The sequence below is a fragment of the Leiobunum rupestre genome, chromosome 3, assembly GCF_980474605.1.
Source record: "Leiobunum rupestre chromosome 3, qqLeiRupe1.1.hap1, whole genome shotgun sequence".
Lineage (NCBI taxonomy): Eukaryota > Metazoa > Arthropoda > Arachnida > Opiliones > Sclerosomatidae > Leiobunum > Leiobunum rupestre.
In genome coordinates this window covers 26563440-26579501 of record NC_143386.1, presented here as the reverse complement: position 1 = coordinate 26579501, position 16062 = coordinate 26563440, and the positions used below count along the sequence as shown (strand labels likewise).

The 16062-nt window shown below is 36.7% G+C and overlaps 1 protein-coding gene across 2 annotated transcripts in view; it reads left to right on the top strand.

Annotated features, from left to right (window-relative positions):
* The window catches only part of LOC149950968 (uncharacterized), a 107069-nt gene extending 100047 nt beyond the window's left edge, over window positions 1–7022 (top strand). Inside the window, exons 7-8 of one of the 2 annotated variants that reach the window (XM_090169337.1) lie at window positions 1888–2110; window positions 6647–7022. In XM_090169337.1, the coding sequence (XP_090025463.1) occupies window positions 1888–2110; window positions 6647–6714 (291 nt within the window). In that variant the 3' untranslated portion in view covers window positions 6715–7022. The remainder of the gene's footprint in view (window positions 1–1887; window positions 2111–6646) is intronic. The other variant, XM_090169336.1, reaches the window with a different exon arrangement.
* The last annotated feature ends 9040 nt before the right edge of the window (window positions 7023–16062 follow it).

The following is a 16062-nucleotide window of genomic DNA, read 5'->3' as shown; positions in this document are numbered from 1 at the left end:
CTCAAACGGAGAGCGTGGCTGAATGCCTTGAGAAGCCTACGATTAGGAAATCCATAAGCATTATACAGGGTGTTTCAAAAGGTTTTGCAAAAAAATTAAGGAGTTGTAGGGGGTGAGTTGAGAAGTATGCCTGTTTATTCCCATTTTCCTACGATGAGTTAAAGAGCGCCAGGCGGCCAGAGAGCTTCAAAGTGTGGCCTACTAGCCCCTGGAAGTAGGCTGCAACAAGGGCAAAACCAACTGCACATTTGCAGGCAACCCGTGGTCGACCTTCTTCGCTCCTGTTCTGTAAAACGAACAATACGTTTGTAACGAACCAATCGTAGAGAAGTTCTAGTAAAAATTAAGTAACATACCCAGAATGTGCCTGCCTCCCGTAATCGAAGATGGACATTGGTAAAAGTCCGTGAGACTGAGATGCGCTGGTTCGGGTAGAGACGTTGAGCAGCCAAAGCATTGCCATCCGCTAGTCCATACACGAAATGAATATCCTACAGTTCTTCCGAAGTGAACTCCATTGTGGCAGTTTGAATGTGATGAGAAATCGCGGTCCATCACGACTTTAAACACTGTTTAAGTTTACTTTTTTTACGCTGGTTACATCGATTTGTTTACAAAGTCCTTTTTTACCTATCACACGAACCCAAACCTTAATGTTCGCATTTCCCTGCTGCTTGGTTTGGCGCTTGATGCAGCCTACTTCCAGGGGCTAGTAGGCCACACTTTGAAGCTCTCTGACACTCTTTTAACTCATCGTAGGGAAATGGAAAAAAAATCAGGCATGCTTCTCAACTCACCTCCTACAACTCCTTAAAATTTTTACATAACCTTTTGAAACACCTGTATATATCCATGATCACACGGATTATAAGAATTATCCCTCTACGGTACATTCCGTGTGAAACAAGTTCTATAAATTGCACTGGACTGCTCACATATAGGGCACTCTGATTGTTTATTAGTTTTACTGATATCGGCAGATTTCCGAGGATAGCCAGAGTTCCTACACAGTACTGATGAGCCCCAAAAGGGCGAAACCGGTCTACTGTTGGAATCTCTGGCTGAAATTTTGACTTTTAAAAAAAAGTTCTTATTGAAATATTTTATGTGGAAATTTGATTCAAAGATTCTTATGAGTACTGCGAATAGCCAAAATACATAAAATCAGAAGTAAATAATATATTTCTTACGAGATAAGTATGAATCTACCTATTTTCTAAAGTTATTCGCTTTGAACATGTACCAACGTAGATTCCCGTTGTTTGAAAAACGTTTGAGAAGAAACAAAAGTGCCAGGTGAACACCGCCATATATCAATTTTCAATTATTTTCATCGGTAAAATATGATTTATCAATTCGCAGTGTAATGTTTACATTTTGAATCTTAAAGAGAAGTAATAGACTTGCCAAATTTGGAGCCGAGGTGCGGTACACCATAAGTCTATAATATTGTTCCATAGGTGTGTATCTTTGGATAATATTTTACTGAGAACTAATCATGGAGTGACATCATCACAAGAAATAAATCACCGCCTAGCGAGGCGTTGTCAAGGACTAACAAGTTGTAAGTGAGACGCGGTTGCGAGCGGACACAAAACGGTTACGAAGCCCGTTATAGCGTCTCTAGTGAATAGCTCTCAGTAAAACGTTTGTACGTTAAGAATCGAAAGTGTCATACTCATATTAAAATCTTATAAACTTATGGTATACACATCCGCGATTTGGCGGGAAATTTGCGCCCAACGGAATCTGCGTCGAGACTGCGATAGTACATGTTTTATTTTATTGGCTTCTCGTAGTAGCTTATAGAATAAAATTGTGATAAAACCTAGCTAACAAACAGTTTATTTGCGGAACATCATTTGACTTTGTTTTAATGGCTTTTAGGCTCCCAAAAATTACATAATAGCGTATAGTCACGAGAAATCCGAGGTTCCAGTGGTGGGGCTTCAGTTCCAAGTCCGGCAGCACCATTTCGACAAAGGCGGCGAGTTAAGGTTAAAATGCACTGCAACAGTATCCAAGATTATCAACACGAGAAGCGAGGAGAAAGTTCTGGGAAGTCACCAGTGGACGTCCGGCTTACACGCCTCCGAAAGCTCACAAAAGGGTTCGTTTTCTTCATAATTTACTTAACACCTACAAGTATAACACTTCTTTATTAAATTCATACTAATTTTCCGTTCGAACCTTTCTTAGGACACTGATACCCTCGCCCAGTGAGAATTATCATATAGTCCTTACTAGTTTATTTAGCCTTGGGCTCATTTAGACACTAGGGGGCTCTGTACTGAACCAAAGCTGAACTAACCCTTGATTCCAAATATAACTCTGAAAATCAGTTCAGTGACTATTGGTGATAATGAGCACAACACAAACAAGGAACCAGAGGTTCTTTAAGGTACATGGAGGTGTACACTATACCCGAGTTTGAACAAAATCGGTGATTATCACCTCGGGTCGTCTCCTTGTAAGTGGCTTCTATTTAAGAGAGAGGTTAAGCCAGCGACAGAAACCACCTAGGAGGAACTTGTAGGAGTGAAGTCGTACCTTTGTGTGTTCCTCAAGATCCGTGGCACGTGTTAATTGGATCATGCTAACTAGGAGCCACAAACACAGCACCCCACACAAGGAGAACGCAACCCGTCAAAAGTCATCTATTTTCTTGTGTACAGTTTTCATTGGTTAGACGCTTTAGCGCCTGCTGCCGTTGGAAGGGGAAAATTCGGAAATTGTCTTCCCACGCCCGTAAAACGTGCAGCGTAAAGGCTCCTCCAATGAAATTTGTACACAACACTGCGTTAGCGTGTTTAAAGGCTAGCTGCGTTCTTCTTGTGTGTGGTGCTGTGTTTGTTGCTCTCAGATGCTAAGGAGAGTGCATCGCGCACCGTTATTTAATAAAAGCGGGATCTTGGACCAAGAATCTAAGGGGACTCACTGTTCAGGCTTTAAAAAGCACGCGTCCATACTGGGAATAAGAAAATCACGCGTAATTTTAGTTCAATGTGGACAAACTTGGCGTCGCTGAAGTTGATTTCCGACTTTGTTTGGTAGAGAAGCTGGAGCGTTCCCGTTCAAATTTAACATACAGGGGATGTTGTTGTCGGTTAAATGATTAGGCTTAAGAAGTAAAGTTTTAGACCTTTTATTTTTTAAATTGGTTCTTTAAAAGATTAGGTATGGTAACTAACCATTGTGTTAAGTAAAAATAACCAGTAAACCGCATATGGCCGAGGTTTTTTTTATAAAATTCACTGGAATCCATTTCATTTATAAACCTAACTTTATCGCACGTTCTGTCGCCAGAACCCCTACTAAGTCTCTCGTAGTTATAGTTGAACATAATTCTTGAGGAGCTTCAAAGCGGCTGGTGAGCCTCAGTAAGCCTTCCGATTTAGGCCACGCTTACCGTGACAAAATATTCAGAACAGTGAGTCCCCTTAGATTCTTGGTCCATGGTAGGACAAATCCCCTAGTGTTTTGTAGCGCCATCTTCGGCTTAGTCGGTGTAAAAATCTTTCTCATTACCCCAAATTATAACTTAACTGATTTTCGGAGTTATTGTTCAATGAAAGTGTAGTTCAGCACAGAGCCCTCTAGTGTCTAAATATGCCCAAAGCGAAATTTTTTACTACCAAGGACGAGGGTCAGGGTCCAAAAACGTTCCGATTAAAACAATATGGAAGGGTCTTGCTTCTTGTTATTTGGTTTCTTATGCTTTTACGTACAATGAACCGACCTACCACCACCAAGCTTCAAAATCAATTTAAATACCAAGCCATAACCCAATATGAACTTTACGAAATGCGATAGCGGATGTATGCATTGGAATGACCCCGGCTCGAGTTAAGCGACCTATAACAATTTCAAATTCCTAGCAAAAACAAATTTTTAATAATTTTAAATGAATAATTTATAATACCTGTCTTACGTCGAGAAGATAATTACCATGCATAATTTATGACTATGTTGAGACGATTAATGAGATGCTGAACTGATTGGATTTTTTTAAAGGGAAGGAGCTTACTCTGAGAGCATAAAAGTTGTCGTAAATAAATGCAATACAAATAAATATAATCAGATGTATTCCCGCATAAGGCATTTTGAAAAAGCAACGAGAACTTGCTTAGGTTTATTTAAGTATATCATATATATACATTATATGCTACAGTTAGTTTCTTATTTGCAAAGCGTATCGGTAGATTGTCTAGAATAATATATGTGCAATTGAAAAATGTGCCCCTATTGTAGTTTCATAGTACAAAACACTCTTTATATGGATATCATATTTTAGGAGCTTTTATTGGACCGTAATTTTAATCTAATAAACCCGCTTTCGTAACCCTTATTTGCATAGGATATAACTGATTAAAATTGATTTATTCATTATTTAATTTAACAACTTCTTCGGATTCTATTAACATTATTTTTATTAATATGGTTTTCGTAGTAATAGCAAAGATGATTTAGAGTTTTATAGCTCAGCTTTAAATTTTGTCAAAAGATTTTCGACTAGCCCCAAAATATTGGTCTATTTTTAATTGCTATATATTTTAACCGGCACACAGAATTTTAAAACCGCAATGGTTTTTAAGTAATTGAAACGCTGATGGCTCGAATCCGCTTGTAATATGCTAAAAGTTAACAATCGCTTATCTAGCGAATTTGGGCAGGCAAATTCAAAGACACTCTAATCCAATTGAAAAGTGTAAAAGAACACAGTTAAAATGCATAGTCTAATAAAAAAACCTACTACAAAACAGTAACTGAGGTACAATGGTCATTCCATGACAAATCAACCAGAGGTATAATAATAATTCTTTAATAACAATAACATAGAGGTTACAGTTTTTTTGGCGTGGCCAAGTCGAAAAACGACTTTTAGGCCTAGGGTTTAGAAGAAAAAAAAAGAAATAATAAAAGTAAATAAACATAAGTATACAAGTGATTTGAATACAGAAATTGTGACACTATGACCAGTAATCAGGTCTATTAGTAATGTAGATTCTAGTAAGCGATCTATAAATTTCAATACTTGTATTTAACGGTAGATGAGATTGATCCCCACTACTCTCTTAGATTTCGCTAAAATTTGGTTTATAGGGTAATTTTGGGCCAAAAATCCGATTTCCAATTTTTGTTTAATGAACTTTAAATGGTTTTGGAGATATTTGATACCAAATTTGGCCAAAAATGGAAAAAAGGCACCATGGCCTCTAAAGTAAAAAATTCATACCTTTTGATATAATAGTCCGATTTTAACCAAAATAAAGTTATTATAAAGAAATGTTTGCGTTCTTTTCAAATAAAAATCAAGAACATTCTACATTGAACCGTTAGTTATGAAAATTAAGATTGAATCATTTGACCTTTGACCTTTACTTGTTACTCAATTTTTTAAAATATTTTAATAACTTTTTTCGAATTCCCCATCCATGATTTACTAGATAATGTTGAAACCCCAATATATTATTTTTAGTTTTCGAGAAAAAAATTATTTTCTACAGCACCAATTGACCAAGTAAATGCCGCAGTTCTTTCGTCAATAAAAGATACGAAACCCTTCGGAGCAATGAGACTTTGTTTTGGTTAAAATCGGACTATTATATCAAAAGATATGCATTTTTGACTGTAGAGGCCATGGTCACTTTTTTCCATTTTTTAAAGTTCATTAAAAAAAATTGGAAATCGGCTTTTTGGCCCAAAAATACCCTATAAACCAAATTTTAGCGAAATCTAAGAGGGTAGGCTGGACAAATTTTAAAAAATGGTTGATTTGTCATGGAATTTGCCACAAGCCAGTAGTACGTTATATAATGGAACGAATAATGGGGGTTTTCATACTATGGTATGAACTTATGATTGTTAGTTCTAGGTAAGAACTTACTTACTATACCGTAATATTTAGGAAGTTGGGATTTATATATATATTTTTCTTGGGACTATTTTTAGGGGTGTGGCTTATCATCCGATGCGGCATGTTTACAGTAATTCACGCTAATTTATTTCATTTATTGCAGATATTTATTTCCCTAATTTTATGTAGTGCAGCAATTATGACAATAAATTACACGAACCTAATTAAAATATAATTCTATAAACCTATCAAATGTGAATATATATCGTGATACCCGGAAAATATTCTACGCCTACAAGGAGAGAGCCTGCAATCGTAATAATCAAGGCCCAAGTCATCTAGCGACTTTTAATGCCTTTAAACAGGTCGCCGGGTTACAATGCGTAGGAGGGTGGTGGCAAGCTCCCTAGACTAACTATTACCGTTAACCTCTAAAAGTGGGGAGATAACTGGCAAACTCTACGCAGAAAGAGTGGTTCCGAGTTTTAATCCAGTGCCATAAGTTGGAATCGAACCCGGTTCCTCTTGTTGCGAGGCGAAAGTGCTAACCACTCCGCCACCCCACCTAAAACGGAGTGTTTCCCCCCCCCCCCCCCCGTGCTGCCGTCGGAAGGGGAAAAATCGGAAATTGTCTTACCCCATTCCGTAAAACTTTAAGCGTAAAGGCTCGTCCAATGAAATTTGTACACAACACTGCCTTAGCGTGTTTAAAGGCTAGCTGCGTTCTCCTTGTGTTTGTTGCTCCTAGCAAATCTATACTAAATCCAGATTTGTTTTTGAATTTTGCAGTGACGAACAAGTGCAGTCGAATCACGAAATGGAAGTACTGGATTTTTTTGTTAGCGTTGATTTTGTAACGTCACACTCGGTCATTGCCCAACGAAGAAATTCTCGTGTAAATATATTTATATAAGCGTGTGTACAAAATATATTTATAAATGCCTGAGTATACGATATTACGGCTATTATTGCGCTCCAAATGTTTGGCGTTGTTTCCTATTTAATATATTGAAATATAACAAAAAATACAAAATGTCAATACTTGATGTTTATATTATACGGTATTATATGAAAAAAATTGTATAATCTATATTATACGTAGGTCTAATTTTGGGAATTAATGCTAAATGCTTTTTATAGGAAAACAAACTTAAAACAAAAAAGAAAATATCGGTCTCAAATTCTTGTTGTAATAGTTATGATCATCATTGTAATATTCGTTTTCCGTTTCTTTTCGTGCTTATGGAGGAACAAAGAACAATAAAATTATCCATTTTTTCTTTTATAAGAGTCCGGTAGTTCATTTTGTTGGCAGTAAGATCTAACTCTTACCTACTTTAACTAACGTTTATTTCCCATTTGGACCAATTATTTGAACTTCAGTGTATATTCTAATTTTGACCAATTATTTGAACTTCAGTGCATATTCTAATTTTGACCAATTATTTGAACTATAGTTAATTTCTCCTTTGGACAAATTATTTGAACTATAATTTATTTCCACTTTGGACCAATTGTTTGAACTATAGTTTATTTCCAATTTGGATAAATTATTTGAACTATATTTTATTTCTCCTATGGACAAATTATTTGAACTATAGTTTATTTCCAATTTGGACTAATTATTTGAACTATAGTTCATTTCTCCCTTGGACAAATTATTTGAACTATAGTTTATTTATCCCTTGGACAAATTATTTGAACTATAATACATTTATCCGTTGGACAAATTATTTGAACTGTATTACATTTATCCCTTGGACAAATTATTTGAACTATATTACATTTATCCTTTGGACCAATTATTTAAACTATAGTTTATTTCCCATTTGGACGAATTATTTGAACTATAGTCTATTTCTGCCTGGGACAAATTATTTGAACTATAGTTTATTTCTCCCTTGGACAAATTATTTGAACTATAGTTTATTTCTCCCTTAGACAATTTATTTGAACTATAGTTTATTTATCCCTTGGACAAATTATTTGAACTATATTACATTTATCCTTTGGACAAATTATTTGAACTATAGTTTATTTCCATTTTGGACCAATTATTTGAACCATATTGCATTTATCCTTTGGACAAATTATTTGAACTATAGTTTATTTCCACTTTGGACCAAGCATACGGTTCACCATTATAAAAAGCGTCGGTTTAGCAGATAAAAATCCAACACCTAAGTTAACTTTTCGCGTTGCTCTATGTTACACTATGTTAACTGAGAAGGCTAATTAAGAGTAAATTAACTAATTGCATATTAACAGAACTGTAACAAAATACTTCAATAAATGAATCTGTTCGATTTTAATTTATTAACAAAGCTCAAACAATGTGAAAAAGTAAAAAAGAGCAAGAAGGTAATCTGAGTTTTGTTAAAGGATTAACCAGCGTGTTTTATCCCTTGTCATACACGCTGTAGTTTGAGCCCTTTCTATCGCTTCGTTGGTCCCACTCCACTTTTGTTGGATATTAATATATCTTTGTTTATCACCATTTTGTTGGCCTTTCTTTACACTTGGACGATAACAGAGACTTCAAACAAGGAATATGTTACTGACCACTTCAACGATCACAAACCAGGGTAACTACCATATTTTCAGATTTATTTTACCTCACTTTTCCCTGTTTACCCTTTACGTATTTTATCTTAAGTTAATGAATTTACTTGAAATTGTATTTTAGTAGGAAGGTAATGCTTTAACTAAAAAAAAGTTTTATTGCGTCGTTGGCAATACAATGTTTAAAAATGAAACAAACGCTTAAGGTACAACAGAAAATTTAAACTCGCCGGCTTATTACATTTATTTAAAATTCCCAGAAAGTGGCGGCTCTTGTCTAGTTGCGTTTGCTTGCACTAGATGTCGTTAGCGTAATAATAAAAACAAGTTAAGTAAGCTTCAAAACCTAGCTTAAAGGTGTGGCGAATTGGGAGCTTCTCGCGTGGATTGGCTTTTCGGAATCACGTGATTATTATCTTATTAAACACGTGGTGTCGGGAAGCCATTAGACGGCAGACAACTCGCCTTTCAATTTAAGGCCTCGAAGGTGCTGCCACCTAGAAGCGCTTTTAAAAGCATTTTTTAAATTTTTTAGATAGAGCCGCCACTTACTTTAAGTTTTAAGCTTATTTCGAAATCTATAACATTTCCAGGTGAGTGGCAATCCTACTAACTTACCAACAAATCGCCGGTTTAAAGAGAAAACTCCTATTGAAAATCAAGCGATTTATAATTTCGATAAAGAGTGTCCAGCTGGTTTTAATGATAAGTTATGTGTCAAGCTAATTATCGGTGGTGTTCTAGCATTTTTTGTAGAGCGTTTAGCTTGTTAAATTGGACGCCTGCTTTCATCCTGGTAGGGTGCTTTTCCGCTAGCCTTCGACCAAATCTCGATTTTTGCCTCTTGGTTTTATTTTACCAGTTTTCCAAGAATGCATTTATATTCAGGGAAATTACTATTCTGATACGATTTGTATTTTTCTCATAGTCAGTCATTATGTTTCTTCCACTAAAATCAATCCAAGTATGGCACTGTGACGTCCTAGTACTTCAACTATATTCTTTCCTATAGATAAAAAATTTGCGACCAAAATGGCGGCCATGGCCAAAGCTACGGAGTAATAATAATAATAATCAGCTAGGCTAATACCCAAAGCACCATCTTAGTCCTAAGTCATCAAGCGACTTTTAAAGCCATTAATTCTGGTGGCCGGGTTACAATGCGTAGGAGGGTGGTGGCAAGCCCTTCATGCCACGCGAGCCCACAGCTCCCTACACCAACTATTACCGTTATCCTCAACAAGTTTTTACGCTACTATTTTATACGGAACTGATTTTAATGTAAAGTAGTAAAATAAGCTATGCAATATCTTCGTTTAGCGAAAAACGTCGACCGTTCGACAATACTTAAACGTCACGTTATGAAAAGAAAATCGAAAACGATTCAAAATCTGAAGACTTTCTCAAACATAAGAAATGTTGTTAAAATAGCTGTATCGAACCGCATAGCAAAAGAGCTTGCCGATGATGATTAGTGCACTGTACATAAATACCGAGTAAAACTACCACTGTTACCAAGAAAGGTTTGATCAATATCATCAGTTCCGTTGGCGGAGTCACGGAGTGGTTAGCACTTTCGCCTCGCAGCAAGACGAGCCGGGTTCGATTACAGCTTGTGGCACTGGGTGAAACTCGAAACCACTCCTTCTGCGTAGAGTTTGCAAGTTCTCTCCCCACTGGTTAAAGGGGTTTTCCCCTTTTCATAAAATTTTGTAGAGGTGGCATGAAGGGCTTGCCACCACCCTTCTACGCATTCGCATTGTAACCCGGTCACCTGTTTAAAGGCATTATAAGTTGCTAGATGACTTGGGCCTTGGGTATTAGCCTAGCTAATTATTATAGGGAGCCACCAGAAATATTTCTGAAGCACCTCTTAAAATGTTCAAAAAGCACCTGTTAAATGCATTTCCGAACTTGAAACTCAACGGAGACTATTCTGTAAAAATTAAAAATTACAAAAAAATAATGATCCGTCAAATATGACAATGCGCGTGGGCAGAAGAAATATCAACATGTATTGATGTATTGGTCAAATTAAAAATAATGCCGACGTAGGTGATTTTAATTAAATAATTTTTCTGGCGCGAAAATTGCCATAGGATCCGGATAAGAGATGGCGCCACCGGTATCGCCAGTTAGTAGCGCGCGTTTCAACACTAGCAGAGGACGACGCAAAAACTAACCAGTTTGCATTTTATATTGCCAATTTATTTAATTTGTAAAATTGTTTAAATATGCAGAGATCGTTTTGTTCAGCCAGAGATTGTTTCGCAGATAAAAAACAAATCTCTGGTTTTTCTTTTTTCAAGTTTCTAAAGGAAGTAAGTGAGTATGCGTTTTTATTAAGATCTATATTAACTTTTTTCCTAAACATTTTTATTAACATTTTGTGGCTGGAAAATTTAAAAATCGAAAAACTTACAAATAAATCAACAGTATACGTTACAGTTTATGTTTATCATAGAATATACTCTATTTATTTCTCAAATTATTGTCTTATGAAACTTCAAACTAAAAATAGGCTAACAGTATATTCAGTTGTGTCAACAATGTTTTACGTTAATGAAGGTAAAATAACACTTCCAGAAGCACTTAAAATTGCTTTTTAATATTTACTGAAAATTTATAAATACCAAATATAGTTATCAGTATATCTAACACCAAGAATGGATTTATTTATATTTAGGAAGAAGGATTATGTTGCGACAATCGCCGGGCACGTTGAACACCTTTCCCTCGTCTCGCGCGGGGGGAAAGACAAAACGTCACCGGCGTTTGATTTCCATCGCGTTAGGTGAAGTAAATTTTAAGCAGCCAATGAAATACCGGGACTATTCGTTTTATTTTAAGCGGAGGAGCGTACTGGGGGGGCCAACGGGTGGATTGAGAGAAAGGCTAAAAACCGTCTCGACATAGACATTCTCACTAGGTATAAATAAATGCATTCTTGCTAACACACAAGCTCTTTTTAAACCATCGGTGTTTTTGTCTTAGTCAAATCAAATAAGATAAATCAATTATTGACCCTACGAACGTGCTTAATTATTTTAAAGGTAAAAAAAACGCGAAAGACTTCTTTTGGAAATGTATTTGTACCAAGCTATTAATTTTTGAAATTTATAACAGAAATAAATGAGGTTTTTGACACAAGTTTTAATTTGCTCTCTTACGTGACAAACATTAAAGGGAATCGCAACAATTCCTCAGTGGGCAAATTGATAAGGACTCTGCTTTCATAATTCTGAAACTGTCTTTGAAAACATGATACATTTCTTTATTGGGTTTTGAGTACAAAGTGCCCTCAAAAAATTTTAAAAATATAGATATAGATATAGACCACGATTCTTAGGTGCCGATGTCCATATTCATCTTTGCCGTTCGAGGAGGAATAACCTGACTACTGTAACGAATATTTTTCAATACGTTACCCCTCTTTTAGATTTTGTTAGGGAAACAATTATTTTACGTCCCTCGGCATCCCCATATGGTCGCGTTGGATAGTTTGTAGGAATGGGAAGTAGTTAGAGAAATAGTCTAGAGGAATGGTGAAAAATTGTGCACTTTATGATAGAAGCATGAAACTTTCTGTAAGTAAAATTAAACACTTATTAAGCCGATTAAAGATTGGAGCCATTCTCTATCTGGTCTGTGACGCTTGTGACAAACGAGTTAAGTCAGTCACAATCTGTAAAATCCATAAGTGAACGACCCCCACTCTAACAGAGGCGCGCGCTTCTCCGAAACCGAGCGGAAGGGAGAGATTGTTTTGGGGGACGTCGCTAAAACAATTTTCATTTCTAAACTATAAAAAACGAAAAGTTTAGTTTAAAGGGAATATAACCTGCAAAGCAATCTTTACGGAAGACCCCTTCAATTTTTCAAATTTCCCTGTACAGTGGCGCCAAACGAAAGGCAAGAGCGGCCAGAGCTGCAAGCGTTGGTGTTCCACACCAAATACCTGAGGTTATATTCCCTTTAAATGCTCATTTTATTAACAAATAATGCAGTGAACTAAACGTATGGTTTTACTTAATTGATCGAAATATCTTTAACCTTTAAGTATGAGGTTTTTGATTTTAATTTTATAATTTTTACTGGCATCAAAACTAATTTAACAATTTATGACAATATTATTTTCTGGTCTAACTTAACGGCATTAAAATATTAACAATGTTTAATGTTTGATTAATTACAAAGATATTTATTAATTAATTGAGAAGTTATTAATTTTCATTTTCGAAATTTATGATTTTAACTATAATTATTCAAAGAATTTGGATTACACCCGCCACATTTACACAGAGCTGTGCATGGTAATTGGGCTTTAACACAGCTACATTGTCCTTTACAAATCTGTTTGCAACCGCATTTAATTATTTCGCGGCAGGCGACACTAGCTGGCGGTAAAGTTATCCAAGTTATTTGCCATTCACTGTTGCTATTGTTTTTGATCCATCCAAAATCAGACGGAATAGGTAGTTGTGGGGACTTATTTAAAGACTGACCCCATATATGGCCGGCTTGGTAAGCGACCCGTAGTAAATGCTGATTAAGGGCATCTCTAGTCGGTGGAATGTTTTCTATGTCTCTATTTTTTTGCGTAAACATACTTTGTCTAGCTTCATTAATATCTTCCTCTGAGCTACAGCGGTCGTACATTAAAATGACAAAGCGCTCGATTTTTGGTAGCAATTCTTTGACTTCGGATACTGATACCCCTTTGGTCAATTGTTGTAACGTCGGAGTTACTCCTCCATATGAGCTCCAGGTCGCCCAAGCTGTTCGTTTCCCTTTCCCATTAAAACTAGATACGGTATCGCACCCTGTCAGAGCGTGAAATGATGGAAGAGCCTCACATTTTTCAATTCCTAATTTGTTAGCGATTGACGTAGCGTCCAAATATCGGAAAGACTTTCCGGTTCCAAAGCAACAATCAAACGCTCACTTCTTACTTTCAGAGCAAAACTAATACAAAGAACAAGGACGTCGGTATCTACTGTTCTTATCAATGCCCTTTTCAATCCCTGTTTGCAACTATGAGCTACGTGTAGCAATATTCTGGTGTCCGCCTCTTCATGTGTACATGGTGAAACGTCTTGAAGATACATGGTATTATTAGAAAGTTAATTAAGACATCACCTGGGAAATTTGATCTGGCTACTTCATGACTTAAAAACACGAAGAGTTATTCCTTATTGTCGTCTAACCTTAAAAATTCGGACCAATTTTTTGGAACCGCTTTGCTTCCTTCATATCTTCTTCTGACTCCTTTACCTCGTTTTTTTCTAGTTTGAGTTTTTAAGCTGTTTTCTACATAAGCATCAAATACGATGTCGATTCGACGAACGCTTTCTTTAAATTGACTTGAAATATACTGTATGAAGTGTTGTGCATATTCGAAGAAAGTACGCGCTGTCCCAGGTTTGATCATATTTACAAGAACTGCTCCGTCTATAACTATCACGTCGACCTCTGGAACGGAAGTATGATATTCGTCTTCAGCCAGAACGTCTTCCAGGCAGTGCGTTAGATCAGATTTATTTCCAAATCTTATGATTCCATTGTCTGGCAGTGACGGGGGAAAGGGTTGATTTTCATGTCTAAAGAATTATTTTATGTCACCTTCGCGAAACTGGCATGCAATGTATAATTTAGAAAATAAGTCCCGGTCTTTTTTCATTGTCATAATTTGTAATTGATTCCGTGATTTATTTTTTTCTGGAGGTCTTTTGAATAAAGGAAATTTGTTCTTCTTCAGTGATTCGTCTAGCAAAATTGAGCGTTCCACCAAACGTTTTAAAAAAAAATCTTTGCATTGTTCTTTCCCTGCATTTTTTAAACTTTTAAGTGAAATGGCGATCTGTTTATCAACGATTTGACGGCTGTCTAAGACAATTAGGTCATTCGAGGACTCAGTAAAGGGGTTTCCCATATCTTTAATGACGTCTATGAGTGATTTTACGTCTTTTGAGAATTTTACTTGTTTGCTTGGTGTGTTTTCATGATGTTTATGATTATTTTCTTCTTTACCTTTCCCAAGTATATTGGTGAACTCCTTTACTATTCGGGCTAGTTCTGGTCCTGCAACCATCCACCTTAGGAGAGCTGTTGGTTTTTCCGTCAAACCAACAGCACCACCATCACCTTTGACGCATGCGTTATTCTGTTCGTGACTTTCGTCTAACGACATTCTCGAAAACGGACGTTCGGATTTCTTGACTGTAAATTTGCCTTTGCAAAATTCGTTGTAGACGTCTGGGTGCGTATCTTGAAGAGTTACCATGTCACGAAGGTGGATGGCAACTGCTCGTGCGTAATTTGTATGGTCAAGAGCGTAAAACATCCAAATCAAACTTTTCAAGCTTTCGACATATAATTTGAAATTGCCTTCGTGTATCGCTCGATCCCACACAATAATGCTTAACTCGATGTTTAAAATGAGATCCCAAAATTGGAATTGAGGGCTTTCTTTGGATTTAAATTCGCACCATTGTTCAAACGCCAAATTCGTGTGACTATCGAGCTTATAGGCCTCTTTTCTTAAATGAAAAAGGACACACGCTGTCACTTGATGTGCTCTTCCAGTTTTCTTTACGTGTGAGGCTTTTATAAATGAGTTGGCCGTACCTGATGAAGCCACATTTGCTTGTTCAATAGCAGATATCCATCCACTGCCTTCTAAAAGATCACCTAAAGATTTCAGAAGTGTCATTTTTATGTGAAGGCCACCAAGCATGACCACCATTGTATTTTCTCCGTGTGTTTCTGGCCACATCCATTGGATCTCTTTTGCGAGTTTGTAAAGAGGTTGATCACAAGCTATTACCGGAGTTTGGCCGGGATTTAAAATAGCTGTCGCTTTTCGGATAACGTCCATCGAATGGCGAATCATTGCCACTGATTTGGATTCATCAGGGAATAATGGCAGCAAAGCGGATACAGATATTGGTTCTTTTTCGCCAAGCAATTCGTTTAAAATGGAGGTCGTTGAACTATGGAACGCTGCCCATGACATACAGCGGTCATTAACCTGTTGCTGACTGATGTAATTTGATACTTTATCGCACCATAATAGTTCTTTGTTGAAAGCTTTCTTTACCAAAACCTCATCGGCCACTTCTAATTCTACGAGACCTTTTATTTCAGGAACTTGAATCTTTTTCTTCAATGACGAAACTGGTGGGACATTTGAGTAGCTCTCGGGCAGCAAGGAAACCTTTCGGACAGATCTCTGAAAGTCTAGATTTTGTTTTTCACCTATTTTCCCACACTCTGGATGCTGAAATAGTGAAATTCCAGTGCCGTGAAATGACCCTTGCGCAGAGGTTTCTGACGGGTTATGGTCTATGTTGTCCACCGCAGATGTAGTAAATACACCAGTATTTAATGACGGCGGACACACTGCCCCTACACCCTCGAAATGTCTAAGAGACGTATTAGCAAGATCGGAAAAGCAACCAAGAACACGGTCGTATGAAACGGAGAGACCAAGTTTATATAATAACTCTATTACGTCTTTTGATGTGGTTTTAGCGTGTATCATAGAACCCAAAAATAGAGGTAGCGGTGTTTCCATTTCTTCGACATGCTTTAAATTCGATGCAATATTTCGTATTCTAAAACAACAGTGGAATGCCAGTAAC